Here is a 14,005-nt window from a genome sequence, read left to right on the forward strand (position 1 = left end):
ATGAATATCGGTTGGCTTCGTGTGTACCCGTCGAAAAAAAAAATGGTCAGACAAGGTACGACTCTCACAAATGACGAAGACGATAGATACGACTAAATTCCAAGGGCCAAGGCCCCGATGGCATTAAAATGAGCGGTGAGCGGTGATAAGTTATCTATGAGGGTGAAGATGTGGTGGTCGGTGTGGCTTGGCAAGGGCGTTATGTGGCGTGGTAAAGCTGGAGCAGGCTGGAGCAGGCAGGGTAAGTTGTTTACCCACAGCGAAGACAGGATCAAACTGTGATCGGACCGCAAGGGAGCGCTTGAAAATGGACATGTGGGTTCCATTGTGATCAGAATGATTTCATCTCTGCGGAAATGAAATCGTCTATCGCCTCTGATAATGAAAAGAGCCCAGAGGTGGAAGAGCGACTTGACGGTCGGATGATAAGAAGACAGGCCTGGTGAGAACTGATGGATTTGCATGATGTCATCCCAATCACACGAACGCAAAGCCTCCAGGACATTGTCTAGAGCCAGACTTGAACCTGGCATGTGTTGTTGTCCGGAAAGAATAACGGACGAGTTGCTAAGACGATTGTAATTGATGGACGAGGTGAACGCGTGGACACAAACGTTGATCCATACAAAAATAAATTTATCGTAACCCAAGCTTTACGGTTTGAATGCAATAGAATTCTTCGCTTGTTGAACGGCTAGTCCTTATTTGTACCGTGAGAAAGTAGTAGTTGTGAACTTCGTTTAGCGCTTAGTCTTTTAGCTATATTGAAAACGACGATGACCAGGACGACAGTGACAGCGACGACAACGGCCACGACTACTACTTCTACTACTACAACAGTAATGGCGACTACTGATCATCGTAAACATACTCCAGTTCCATTACTACTCGAAGCATTTCCTATACCACCATCACATATACCACCATCACCTAATCCACCACCATCACTACCGCCAGCTGCACCACTACCACCAGTCCCAGGTCCATCTCCTGACGCAATCCTTTTCCTTCGTCGACTATCCTCTTCTAGTTCAGATCATTCACACCGAACTAGAACTAGAAACGGAAGTTTATCAAGCTTACGCTCATTCCAACGGAAACCTTCTTACGATCTAACCCATAATACAATATCAGAAGAAGGTCCCCCGTCAGAACTAGAGAGACCTCGCTCAACAAGTCCAGACGTTCCAGCTATCATACAAGCAACATCACGCTCACGTTCGCGCCCTCGTAAACGTAGATCATCACACCTACCCAATCCTCACGACTTCGAACCCGACCAAGAAGATCCTCACGACTCGGATTCAAGCATCGATCTACACACCCCTTTGCCGTCAGTCTCTGTCTTTACGTACCCACTCTTGGTAATAACTCTCTTTTCAGCCATCTCATGCTCAGACACGGCCTCCTCTCTCCCCACTCAAAACTCCTCCCATCATCACCTCTACCTCAAGCTCGTCTCTCCATAGCCTCATCAAAATCTCAAACTTCCTTCCAGTCCTCCTTCTCAGACGTCTCATTACTCACCAATAATTCCACTGGAAGCAAACATCCAAAAGATTCAAGAGACACCCCTAGCAGACGCGTCAGGCATCGTGATGGAAGGTTGTTGAGAGGAGGCATCGGCCTTACAACTGGTTTGGGTTGGAGTGATAGGTAAGCATCTCCGTTCTTTGAGATTGGCGGGCTTGCTTTCAAGGCAGGGATTGTCGCGCTTTTATCCTCTCCCATCTTCGCTTCTCTGTTTTATGTCGCTTCCGTCCCGCCAAGAACGGCGGTTTGCACGGACACACTGCCTCGCTCAAAATCAAGCGACATCTTTACAATTTCCGCTCACCTCATCGGGCCACGCCCCGAGTTATCCATATTGAAATCCAAATACTAACTCTCCAAACAGCGAAGACGAAGACGCCCCCTCCCCACTCACGCGTCGTCTCTCAGCCCTCGACCTCTCCCGACGCTCATCCGCCACTTCCATATCCACGTCCCAATCTTACTCCTCCCTCCGCTCGCCACACCCCCTCTCACGCAGCATATCCCATTCTATCCTTCGCGAAGAGAATGAAGAAGATGTGGACGAATTCGGCCGTGTCGTCCGAGTACGCGACTCCCCGCCCACAGATTACGAGCCTGACGAGCAATTCTCCAAAAGCCTCCCACTCAACAGAAGCAGCAGTAAAAAAAAACCTCTCACCTTCCGCTCAAAATCCCGCCCTCACAAACCCAAAGACGACAATGCCCGAGTTCCAACCTCACTTGAAGACGGGATAACCCCCACCCGTGCAGACTTTCGCAACAGCTCAGGGTCGAGTTCCAGTGGACTCGGGACGGGTACGGGTGGTGGGATTGGTAATGGTTCAAGCACCGCTTCTACTTCGTCCCTGTCCCTTCCCTTCCCTGCGACGCCCCAGAGCCCCGTAGCGTTTCCGGAGACGAGTTCTCACATCTCTTTAGGCATGGGTTCGAGTCATCCAATACACCCGATATCTCATTCGTTAACCCCATCATTGAGCAACACCGACAAGTCGCTCCCTCCGCTCCCTTTGACCCCGAAGAAATACCCGCCTTCGCTTTCGAGGTTGAGGACGTATTCGAGCACGTCGAGTGTTGGGTCTCTGGAGTTGAGTGGGGGGCTTAGGGTTAATGTTAATGATGGTGAGGCCGGGACGGGAACACCAAAGCCTTCGTTGGGCGGTGTGCCGAGGCCTTCGTTGGGCGGTGTACCCCGATCGTCTTTGGGTGGTGTTCCGAGGCCTTCGTTGGGTGCGCCCCGACCGTCTTTGGGCGGTGTACCGAGGCTCTCGTTGGGTGGTTCGCGCCGACCGTCCTTGTGCGGTGTGCCTCGCCCGTCATCAAGTACCCCCCGGCCCTCGATGAGCCACAATCCATCTGCATTCAACAGCTCGTTCTCGACGCCTAATCCATCTCGGTTTACGGGGCAGAGCGGCTGCAGTGGGGGTGTATCCTATGTGCCACACGTGAATACAATCACACGGGACAGCAGCTTCGCGAACCCAAGGGACGGCGCCTTCGCGAACCCCAGAGATATCAGCACCATCACTATCCCAAGCATCTCAAACCCACGAGAAAGCGGCACTCAAAGCCCCCTTACGCGCAGCCTCGCGCTCCTTCAACCAGGCGAACAGCCCTTACGGCCGGGGGGAGTACTGACGTATAATCGGAACGTGCATGATCAGCTCAAGCGCACGCAGTCGCAGCCACAGTCTCCTTTGATGCAGTCGCACACGCCGATTCTGCCTTTGTCACCTATGATGCGGACGCTTGTGATGCCTTGTTCTTCGGGGAGTGTTGGGAGTATAGTGGGGATAGGGAATGGGGATAGGCCAAAGTCACGGACAGGAACGGGGATGGCGTATCGCTCATCTTCGAGTCCTGCGGGGAGTAGGATGAGGGTCCCGAGTACTGTCAGGCCTAGTGGGATTGGTGTTGCGTTGTGAGTGGCGCAGGTAAGAGGCGTTCCTTTTCCTTTTGTGAGGTCGGAGTGTTAATCTTGGTTTCAGGAGGGTGATCGGAGGCGATGTGGATGGGCAACCATCAGCATCATGGTCCTGGTGGTGGTGGACCGTGTGTAACAAACTGATTCAAGTGGGGTCCGATGGACGGTTCTGGTGCCTGAGACTTTGTCTCAGGGGCTCTGAGGAAGATTTTACTGCCTCGCGGTGCCATGTTCCTCCGACGCATGTCCACACCCTCCTCGACGAATTGACTACCCCACACTTCTCGACGAACCGACCACATCCTCGACGAACCATCTCCACACCGAGCATCAACGTACACATTTCAAATTACTGCAGATTCATATTTCGGACAGTTACTTGTCAAGGGACCTGGAGCTTTCAAATATTTCCTTTTCGAGGCCTAGCGCTTTATCTCTTCTCTACCTCTCTATTATCATGCCATGGACAGAATCGCTCTGTATCTCTTTATCATGGGCCTGGAACGCACGCATTTGGTTTGGATTCAGATTTAATGCACTTTCACCTCATGCTGCTGCAGGACTAGTACTGTGCCTTTTTGCATCTCATCTCATCTTGGCCGTCTGCATGCCCGAGCCCACCTACTTCTCCCATCTCATCCCACGAGTGTTTTATCTGTCTTGGCATCACATCCATATCCGAGTCCCTACCCCCGCCGCCGCCGCTACCACGCGTTCTACTTACCTCAACACTCCTTACCGATCTCGCCATCAATCATCCATCATGTCTGTCAACAGACAGGTATATAGCTCTAGAGCCGCTGTCACATATTATACTCATCATTCTCGTTCTCGTTCTTTGTTTTATATTTAGGATGCGGCTGAAAATATTGCATATATTGTACATACATATACATATCACTTGGAGGATTTTTTTCGTTGTGCATACTTATGTGGAGTAATTTGAATTGTACATTTTGGAGATTTGACTTGGAGGAGTTGGTAAAAGTGTACGTAAGAGATTGGGTCTCGAACTTGAGGCGTGCCTTACTGTTTCCCGTGAAAGTCACATCTGTCAAGAGACTTTTTTGCTGCTTTGACAGATGACTTTTACGGGAAACAGTGAGGGAGACCAGAGCCTCTTACCCAAGTAACCGTAAAAGTAGAAAAATCATCCTTCGAATGAGGCGTGCTGCCCCAATATTCAAACAGAGACAAATCTCAATACGACTCAGTCGCTGGATCATCGAGCCTGCTGCTGCCACCAACCACCATCCCAATCTTGTTTCATTGGTTTGTTTTTATCCTTTGAGAGAAATGATTGCGTGCGGTTTGCATGCTATTGTAAGCCTGCCGGGTTGCTAAAGTTCCCAGTGGCACCCACAATCTACATATGATACTGTCTGCTGAAACACAAGCTTTCAGTACCACTGCCTTTTTCGTAACGGTCAAACAGACGACAGTCTTGACTACTCACAATTGCTATACACACATGTGCATATACTGAAGGGTTTTGCTGCAATAGTATTATTTCTGATCGGTCGATTGACTCGGGGGTCTGAGTTGATTGACAGAGGAGACACGCCCTCCCATTCGCTATCGACTAAGGCTGAATGCGTGTATCCAAGTCCTAAGACTTTTGCTGTTGAGGAAGACGGAGGTGAATTGATGCGCGTTCTCTTACCAAAATGTTTAGCTGTAACGGGTATTGAAATAGCTAGTGGCCTTTCAAAGCCCCGCCCGGTGTATCCTGAAACGCAGTTGAAGCTTAAGTTTCACCACCGATCGGCAATTGATAGTATAGCGACATCGCTAGATTGAATTCGGGTTTGACGGTGACTAACAGATTATGAATGAATGATTCTGGTGGGATCGCCTTAGATTGTGGTGGATGATATGACATGCCTGGACTCCGAGCCAAATCGGGCTTACTAAGCAACTAGTGTCGGCCTCAGTAGCAAGTTGTCGTTCTGACTCTTCCTTGCTGACGCTACTCGATCGCCGGTGCCCGCAGGCCCCTTCGGCAGTTACTAATTGGCACTCGTCATTCTGTGTTTTCTGCGCTGATCAAACGTGCACCTCCAGATAACTCGGAACATGTCGGCTATCATTCGACACGGTCATTGATTTTCTCCGGACACATGGATAACCTACCTGGTTAGCAAGCAGGTCAAAGATACCGATGGACAATACACACGGGGCGGCAGAGGGGTGTATTAATAGATCCACCTCTCTCTTGGATCCCGGTGAGAGGCAGGATTTGAACATTGAATATCGGCTTCTCGGAGCGACACGTAGGGAGGAATGACTTCCAGGACGGGGCAGTGAGGCCGACATAACACAGGTTTCATACGGTAGGAAATTGGCATGCGGCGCTCAGAATGGTGCTCAGGCTATGAAGTAGCAAAAGGTCATCGTGAAGTGAGCGGGAAACATGGAAGGTGTGCAGTGAACTATGGTCAGTTCCTTGTATATTCAAGATGGGGTGACTGACCGAATGCGACTCGATCGGAGAACAGGAATGCGCTACAGTTGCTCAGTTGGTGCTATATATAAGCTGTGTCGTGAATATGGCAACTCTGAATTGACCGAAAAGTTCCTTGCGTCTTGGTAGATGCGCGTCGGGTCCTGCTGAGAAACATCGAACCATAAGCGATGACTTCGGATTGCCATGCGAGAAAGCCATGCTGCGCATAGTAGTTGAAATTTCGAAGTATGTCTTCGTTTATCGCCCCGTCACGGTATGACTGACTATTTTGAACCGTTCTTGTACGATATGACACATCATACCTACCAGTCCGAAGGCAGGGGCCGATGATCTTATCCAGAAATAAATCCAAAGAAGATCAAGCTGTATTGTATCATGCTCGAAGCTATTTCAAAAACACAACTCAATAATGGTATGTTTAACGTCACGTAACATATGCCGCGCTGGCCCAGTTTGCGGACAACATGTATATCAAGAAGGAACGTGTCTCCCTTCATCTCCTACTAGTAAGAGAAACCAGTGGGACTCGGGCAACCCGACATGGATATGAAATTTCCATTCGCAGATGTATTCGTCGCTGGCGGTTCCATAGTTGCTGACCTTGGTCATCGAAATCGGAACGATACCCTGGCAGCAATACTTGTGCCAGCCACATACCGGGCTGAATTTCAAAATGCCGACCATCAAGATGGTCACACAGTGCACGAGCAAAACAGGCATCAAGTGCCGCCCGCAAGTCATCAGTTGGTTATCCAATCGCGAACGATGGCCAACATCTTTCCCAACGTGCTTCGGCCTGTTTGCTGTGCTATTCTTGTAAGTATATCTCTATATCTTGATCCTATTATAGTTCGGGTCTCATGATTTGGCTATTCCTCAGACCTTAGGATTAGCGCTATAATTCATCAAAGGACTGCCGCATCTGAAGCACAAGTGTTTCGTCACCAGCAACTTTGGATCCTTTATCGAGAGCCGCCGAGTCGCACAAAACCGATATTCCAATTCAATTGTTCGATTTGGAGTTCCCTTGCTTTCCTCATTAGTTGGCTTACAAAATACTGCCTTAGCTTGCGTTCGTCCTGTATACCTTGAAGTTCCTCGTTCTAACGCCACACCACGGCTGTTTCTGGCGTCTTCATTATCTTGATGGCACTCACTCCATAGCGGTATCAGCTCACCTTCCCGCGGCTCCGAAGAGTTTGCGGTGGATCGTGGGACTGAACGTGTGGCGTCCCTTGTAAGGTAACTTACTCCTTTTTTTGATACCGCTGCCTTAGTCTTTGCAGTGGTACCAAATGCAGAATGTCAACATTGATGCCACATCAACGAGAAATTGCCCGATATACTAATTTTCGGCGAAACATTCGCAGCCGGAAACTAAATCTGGGGGATAAAAGTAGAGTAAACTCACTGTCAAGTGCCGAGTAGGGAACTCGTTTACAACAGCGCATCAGATGCCCGTCATATTCGCAACAGAAGGTAGACTATGATTTTGTGTATATACGAACTCATGATGCCCACCTTCAGAACTTTGGTTTGGTCTGCGCTGATATCTAAAGCTCCTGTACTGCCGCTCTGGAGCAGCTTACACACTCGACTTTCGATAGCTATACTCACAGACCTCTTTATGTGGTAGCACTCGCAGTGTGAAATCTCTAATCAAGCGAAGTATGACATGGGCTTTATTGCCTGGGAAGCTCGCTGCGTTTGTCATCTGGCGGTCGCCAATCCCGTTCCAACTTTCTTGTTTTCAGCAAACGAACCGACGACGACGTGGTAAGTGGAACAATTTCTCACTTCCCCGAGGCGACTGGTCGTGAAGGTTTTTCTTATTGAGAAGGAATCATAGTGGATACAGTCTCCACCCATGTACACACGTCAGTGCTCTTTCTCCGTGCTCAGCGCTCAGCGCTCGTACGCTGTGCTACCATCCGTCAATGTCCAGTTGAGATATCAGCAAGAGCTCCCGAAGAGTAGCATTATCGTACCACAGCCCAAGAAGTGACATCTATGTGTGCGTAATAGGGGGATGATTCTCGATGGACCAGAATACATTGTGGTTGATTCATGAATCAATTACATAATCACGTTGGAGGCTTGGCCACTGTAAATCCAACATGGAATAATCTCTAGGTACCAAAATGTTTGCGCCGCAAACGCAATTTATATGTGCTCCGTCACAAATAAGGAGAATGTTCGAATCTCTAGGCAACTGGGGATGATTGAGATCGACCACCGTCGCTATCCTCCACAGTCTGACATATCCCAAAGCAGCGACGGCTACGACTTCATCGACATGTACGATAGCTTATCGATATTAGGGTGCGAACATCAGGCACTCGGAACACCAACAACATGATACATGCGTCTCGGGCTCGGGGACCCCTGTCCTATTCTCTGCTGTGAGGGTGCTCTCACCTGTCCGCCATTTCCGCCGGCTGCTGCACCAACTTGCTGACCACAAACTCTTGTAGCGCTGACTTACAATTTAGGGTATATTTAGTGACTACTTATTATTGACTCATATAACGATCGGGCTCGGGAAAGCGCATACGTACGTTGTCACTTGCAAATTCACAGCCTCGGGCCACTTGAACGGAGCACTGCGTATCATTTTATAGTAGCAGCACTTTTGGCCTGACGCCACAGTGTGTCATGACTCATCAAAATTACGTGTGAAGGCTATTGCTAAGCCGAATATGGGATTTCCGGCATTCGGGAAATCATAGGGGTGCCTAGTCAGTCCTAGCCAGTCATGCTAACGTGTTAGTCCGGCTTGTAATAGCTCGCGTATTTGCTTTGGAGTAGCACCACCTATAAAATCCCTCCGTTCACAGCTTACTGTCATGTACTCGCTTCCATCCCTTTGCTAGGATGGACCGTGAACTGAAAGCTCGCAATTCTGCTGCAACCATAGTCGGGGATCAAGATTTCAGCTTGGAAAAACATCTCAAGGATATCATAAAGCGGTATGTTCAGGACCATCTCATCAACGCCCATCTGTGACTGACAATTCATTGTAGACGTGATGAGGAAGAAATAAAATCACGCGAGCTCGGTGTCGTGTTCAATGACCTCCGTGTGGTGGGCATTGGTGCAAGAGCATCATTCCAACCGACCATTGGGTCCTTATTTAGCCCTACCTCCCTCTTGCGCACAATTACTGAAGCTCGTCATCCACCCGTGCGAGATATATTGTCAGGCTTTGAAGGCGTCGTTGCACCTGGCGAAATGCTACGTGAGCATCTCCGACTCATCTCATCGCATATACCTCATGAAACCTTATTCTTTTAGTCGTTCTCGGAAAACCTGGGTCAGGATGCAGCACCTTCCTCAAGACCCTTGCCAACCAGCGTGGCGAGTACCATGCTGTTGAAGGGGATGTTTCGTATGATTCATTCACCCCTCAAGACATCCATAACCATTACCGCGGAGACGTCACTTATTGCCCAGAGGACGACGTCCACTTCCCTACCTTGACGGTCGAGGAAACATTATCCTTTGCCATCAAAACTCGCACGCCTCAGACCCGTTTCACCAATCAGTCAAGGAAACAATTTAATGCCGAATTCTTGGACGTTCTCCTCAGAATTTTCGGCCTTCGACACGTTCGAAAAACTGTCGTCGGTAATGCTGCGATTCGCGGTGTTTCGGGTGGAGAGAAGAAGCGTGTTTCCATTGCGGAAGCACTATCTTGCAGAAGCATGATCGGCGCATGGGACAAGTAAGCTTTTCTCGTGGTAGGCTGTTCTGGCGTTGACTCGGCACCTTTAGCTCCACTCGTGGCCTAGATGCTTCTACTGCACTTGAGTTTGTTCAAGCTTTGCGTCTAGGTACCGACATCGCACGTCTAACAACTATCGTGTCCATTTACCAAGCCGGGGAGCAATTGTATGAGCTCTTCGACAAAGTATGTGTCATCGATGAAGGTCAAATGGTCTATTTTGGGCCGGCCAGAGCCGCCCGTCAATACTTTATCGATATGGGCTATGAGCCCCTTAACAGGCAGACTACGGCAGATTTCCTCGTTGGTGGTACGTTCCATTGCCAAGTCTCTTGCTCGCGTGCCTGATCATCGATCATCAGTCACCGACCCAATTGGCCGGAAGATTAGGTCAGGGTTCATAGGCACAGTACCCCGAACGGCCGAGGAGATGGCCGCCCATTTCCGCGCGTCTCAGCTTGGCCATCTTAATCGCCAGGCAACTGACGAGTATAGGGCACTTCATGTTGGAAAATCCGACCGCAAAGCTGCATATCGGCAGAGTGCAGTTATGGAGCATTCCCACCATGCACCCAAGAATAGTTCATATACTATATCTATCCCTATGCAAGTCAGGGCTGTGATGATTCGTCGTATGCAAATTATTAAGGGCGACTTGTCCGCGCAGGTGGTACAGTTATGGTGCGTTTGGATACGATATCTATCATATGCCGTTCTGACACTACTTTATCATTCAGTGCCCAAATCTTCCAAGCCATCATCATCGGATCTGTCTTTTTGAAATTGCCTGATGCAACCTCGGGCTTTTTCTCTCGGGGAGGTGTTTTATTTTTGTAAGTGCATTGTTCAGCCGTACCAAGGGACGATCTGACACCATGTAGCGCTCTCTTCTTCGGCGCATTATCTGCAATGGCAGAAATTCCCTCTCTGTTCGCCCAGCGCCCCATCATATTACGCCATCATAAAGCAGCGATGTACTACCCCTTCATCGAGGCTTTTGCTCATACAGTGGTAGACATACCCATTACGTTCATCATTCAAGCTGTCTTCTGCGTCATCCTTTACTTCATGGTCGGCCTGCAAACAACAGCATCTCAGTTCTTGTGAGTGCATGTCACGTGTCTCTATCTGAAGCACCATTCTGATATCGGGCTGCAGTATATTTTTCTTAGTAGTCTTCAGCATGACCATTACGATGAAGGCATTCTTCAGGATGCTCGCGGCCAGTTTCAAGGATGAGTCCGGTGCAACGTCCATGGCCGGTATCTCCGTACTACTTGTTTCCCTGTACACCGGCTACACCATTCCTCGTCCAAGTATGCCAGGCGCCCTCAGATGGATAACATATATCAATGTGAGTATTTTCTCTCTCTCTGTGTATCATTTGAGCTTAACCACTTGGTAAAGCCTCTTCGTTACGGCTTCGAGGCCGTCCTGACGAACGAGTTCCACACACTGAACGCTACTTGCAGCACACTTGTTCCCCAAGGTCCAGGATACGAGAATGTTTCTTTAGCGAACCAAGTTTGCACGACTGTCGGATCACTGCCTGGCTTGATCACCGTAGACGGCAATAGGTTTGTGAACATGTCGTACGGCTACTCGTATAGTGATCTGTGGAGAGTAAGTTGATTATATAACCACAATCGTCCTTTCTGAGATCTCATACTCTGCAGAATTATGGTATCATCATTACCTTTGGGATTGGCTTCTTTGTGCTCCTGCTCATCGCCGCGGAGTACAACACGAACTCCGCGTTTGATACCGCGGTGACTCTCTTCAAGCAAGGAACGCGTGCAATAGAAGTTACTGCTACTACGGAAGACGAAGAGAAATTTGACAAGTTATCTACCCGGCCACCATCTTTGGACGGTGGTGCAGCGCAGACCGCCGGCGCACCTGCACCCTATAGTTCACTCGAAAAACCAGAAACCCTTGATGTATTTACCTGGCAACACATCCAATACGTCGTATCGGTATCCGGCGGAGAACGGCGTTTGCTCGATGATGTCTCTGGGTACGTTGCACCTGGAAAATTAACGGCTCTCATGGGCGAATCTGGCGCTGGAAAGGTTCGTCCCACATCTATCTTGAGAACTCTTCATTCAACGTTTTATCACAGACAACGTTGCTCAATGTTTTGGCTCAACGGGTTGATGTCGGAGTCGTCACGGGAAATCGGTTCGTCAACGGGCAGCCCGTTCCCGCAGACTTCCAGGCTCAGACGTGAGTCAACTTGCTACTGGTCAAGATCTTTCGTTGATAATTCTTGCAGTGGCTATTGTCAACAAATGGACACTCACTTGCCGCAAACAACTGTTCGCGAGGCTCTTCTGTTTTCCGCTCGCCTACGACAACCTGAGTCTGTCCCATCTGCGGAACTTGAATCATAGTATGTTCACATTTATTCACCGTACGCGTACAACTGAGAGTTGTGGATAGCGTAGACAAGTGCCTGACCATGTGCGGCCTCGAAAATTATGCTGATGCTGTCGTTGGATCACTGGGTGTTGAGCACCGCAAGCGTACTACCATCGGGGTTGAGCTCGCAGCAAAGGTGCATACTTTAGTGCCATATTTTCGATGCAGTGCTGACAGTTTCAAAGCCCAAACTGCTTTTATTCCTCGACGAGCCAACGTCCGGCCTCGATTCCCAGTCTGCCTGGGCAATCATGACGTTCCTTCGTGAACTGGCAAACAATGGACAGGCCATTCTTTGCACGTGAGTGTGTTAGATTTGAAATTTTATTGCGACGCTTAAGTGTTGTAACCAGAATCCACCAGCCCTCTGCTGAACTCCTCCAGGTGTTCGACAGGCTATTACTTCTGCGCAAGGGTGGTCAGACCGTCTACTTCGGTGATATCGGCGATAAATCATCGGTTATGCTGGATTACTTTGAGCGCAACGGAGCCACTCACTGTGACGCCAATGCTAATCCGTAAGTCGTTTCATCTACGTCTTTTAAATGTCACTCAAGGTGATATTCAAGTGCTGAGTACATGCTGGATACCATTGGGGCCGGCGCAACCGCGACCACCTCTGTCGACTGGCATGACATTTGGAAGCGATCTCCCGAAGCTGTTGGACTTCAAGCGCAGATTGAACGGATACACGCTGAAGGTCGCGCACGGCCATCGGTTGAGACGGAGCGTCGCTCTGAATTTGCCACCTCATGGATTCATCAAGCGGTCAGCCTTACGAAGCGCAACTTCCTTGCGTACTGGCGTAACCCGACGTATCTCATCGCGAAGATCATTCTCAACATCGCGGGTGGTTTGCTCATAGGGTTTACCTTCTACAACTCCAAGGATAGCTTGCAAGGGACACAGAACAAGCTTTTTGTGCGTTTCTTCCATGCTCGCTGTTAAGTCACGTGCTAATTTCAGTGCAGTCAATTTTCCTGGCAACTGTTCTCTCTGTTCCCATATCTCAACAACTCCAATCCGTCTACATCGACATTCGCTCCATCTATGAAATCCGGGAGCGACCGAGCAGAATGTACAGCTGGACTGCACTGGTTACGTCGCAAATCCTGGTCGAGATTCCCTGGAACATCTTATGCTCATCGCTATTCTTCGTCTGTTGGTACTGGACAGTTGGTTTCGCTACCGATCGAGCAGGCTACACATACTTGATGTATGGAGTCGTGTTTCCCCTCTATTACACTACTATCGCAGAGGCGGTCGGAGCCATGGCACCCAGCGCAGTGATCGCATCGCTATTGTTTAGCACAGTATTCTCATTCGTCGTCATCTTGTGTGTTCAGTTCACTCTTTTATGGGTCCAATCGCTAACGCCTCTGAAGTAACGGTGTTTTGCAGCCTTTCCGTGCGTTGGGTTGGTGGCAATGGATGTACAGGGTATCCCCATTCACGTATGTCGTCGAAGGCATCTTGGGTCAAGGTTAGTGCGCGCTCTCTTTCGTATGACCTTTACTAAGGTGTCATCCAGCTATTGGTGGACAACTGATCAATTGCGCGTCAACTGAATTAGTGACCGTCGATCCTCCCAGTGGACTCAGTTGCGCGACGTATATGGATCCCTTCATTTCTTTTGCCGGGGGCTACATCACGAACCCCAATGCTACGACTGCTTGCCTATACTGCCCTTACCGCACCACCGATGAGTTCATGTTCAGCAATTTCAACATCTTGGATTCTCATCACTGGCGAAACACGGGCATTGTCCTGGGCATCGTCGTGTTTAATGTGCGTTCCTTTTGCTCGACTGCCCTGCATGTGCGCTCATGAGTTTTAACTTTTAGGTATTTGCCATATTTGCTTTCACATACATATTCCGCATCCGCAGGGGCAACATATTTAGTCTTTTCAAGGGCCGAAGATAGAAATTATATCA

The 14,005-nt window shown here is 49.2% G+C and overlaps 4 protein-coding genes across 4 annotated transcripts; all 4 read left to right on the plus strand.

Annotated features, from left to right (window-relative positions):
• Positions 1-842: 842 nt before the first annotated feature.
• F5891DRAFT_1185135 (uncharacterized protein) lies at positions 843-3,458 on the plus strand (the record flags this gene model as incomplete). The annotated part of the gene is made up of 3 exons (XM_041366522.1): positions 843-1,333; positions 1,384-1,656; positions 1,898-3,458. The coding sequence occupies 3 exons, from the start codon at positions 843-845 to the stop codon at positions 3,456-3,458; spliced, it is 2,325 nt and encodes a 774-aa protein (XP_041229093.1).
• Positions 3,459-4,433: 975 nt separating this feature from the next.
• On the plus strand, positions 4,434-5,313 carry F5891DRAFT_1016848 (uncharacterized protein). Its single transcript, XM_041360971.1, has 2 exons — positions 4,434-4,842; positions 4,914-5,313. Exons 1-2 carry the CDS (start codon positions 4,830-4,832, stop codon positions 5,255-5,257), a joined length of 357 nt encoding a protein of 118 aa, XP_041229094.1. The 5' UTR covers positions 4,434-4,829; the 3' UTR covers positions 5,258-5,313.
• A 1,075-nt stretch (positions 5,314-6,388) lies between these two features.
• Positions 6,389-7,273, plus strand: F5891DRAFT_977640 (uncharacterized protein; the record flags this gene model as incomplete). Its single annotated transcript, XM_041376723.1, has 4 exons — positions 6,389-6,430; positions 6,517-6,740; positions 7,089-7,161; positions 7,211-7,273. 4 exons carry the CDS (start codon positions 6,389-6,391, stop codon positions 7,271-7,273), a joined length of 402 nt encoding a protein of 133 aa, XP_041229095.1.
• A 1,525-nt stretch (positions 7,274-8,798) lies between these two features.
• Positions 8,799-13,994, plus strand: F5891DRAFT_1185136 (ABC-2 type transporter-domain-containing protein; the record flags this gene model as incomplete). The annotated part of the gene is made up of 20 exons (XM_041366523.1): positions 8,799-8,893; positions 8,948-9,162; positions 9,219-9,648; positions 9,699-9,958; positions 10,011-10,329; positions 10,386-10,481; positions 10,530-10,751; positions 10,807-11,002; positions 11,056-11,271; positions 11,325-11,720; positions 11,771-11,874; positions 11,924-12,040; positions 12,091-12,205; positions 12,255-12,370; positions 12,423-12,587; positions 12,639-12,990; positions 13,041-13,405; positions 13,455-13,552; positions 13,601-13,857; positions 13,914-13,994. The coding sequence occupies 20 exons, from the start codon at positions 8,799-8,801 to the stop codon at positions 13,992-13,994; spliced, it is 4,215 nt and encodes a 1,404-aa protein (XP_041229096.1).
• Between the last annotated feature and the right edge of the window lie 11 nt (positions 13,995-14,005).

The sequence above is a fragment of the Suillus fuscotomentosus genome, assembly GCF_016647785.1.
Source record: "Suillus fuscotomentosus strain FC203 chromosome Unknown F5891scaffold_12, whole genome shotgun sequence".
NCBI classification, from domain to species: domain Eukaryota; kingdom Fungi; phylum Basidiomycota; class Agaricomycetes; order Boletales; family Suillaceae; genus Suillus; species Suillus fuscotomentosus.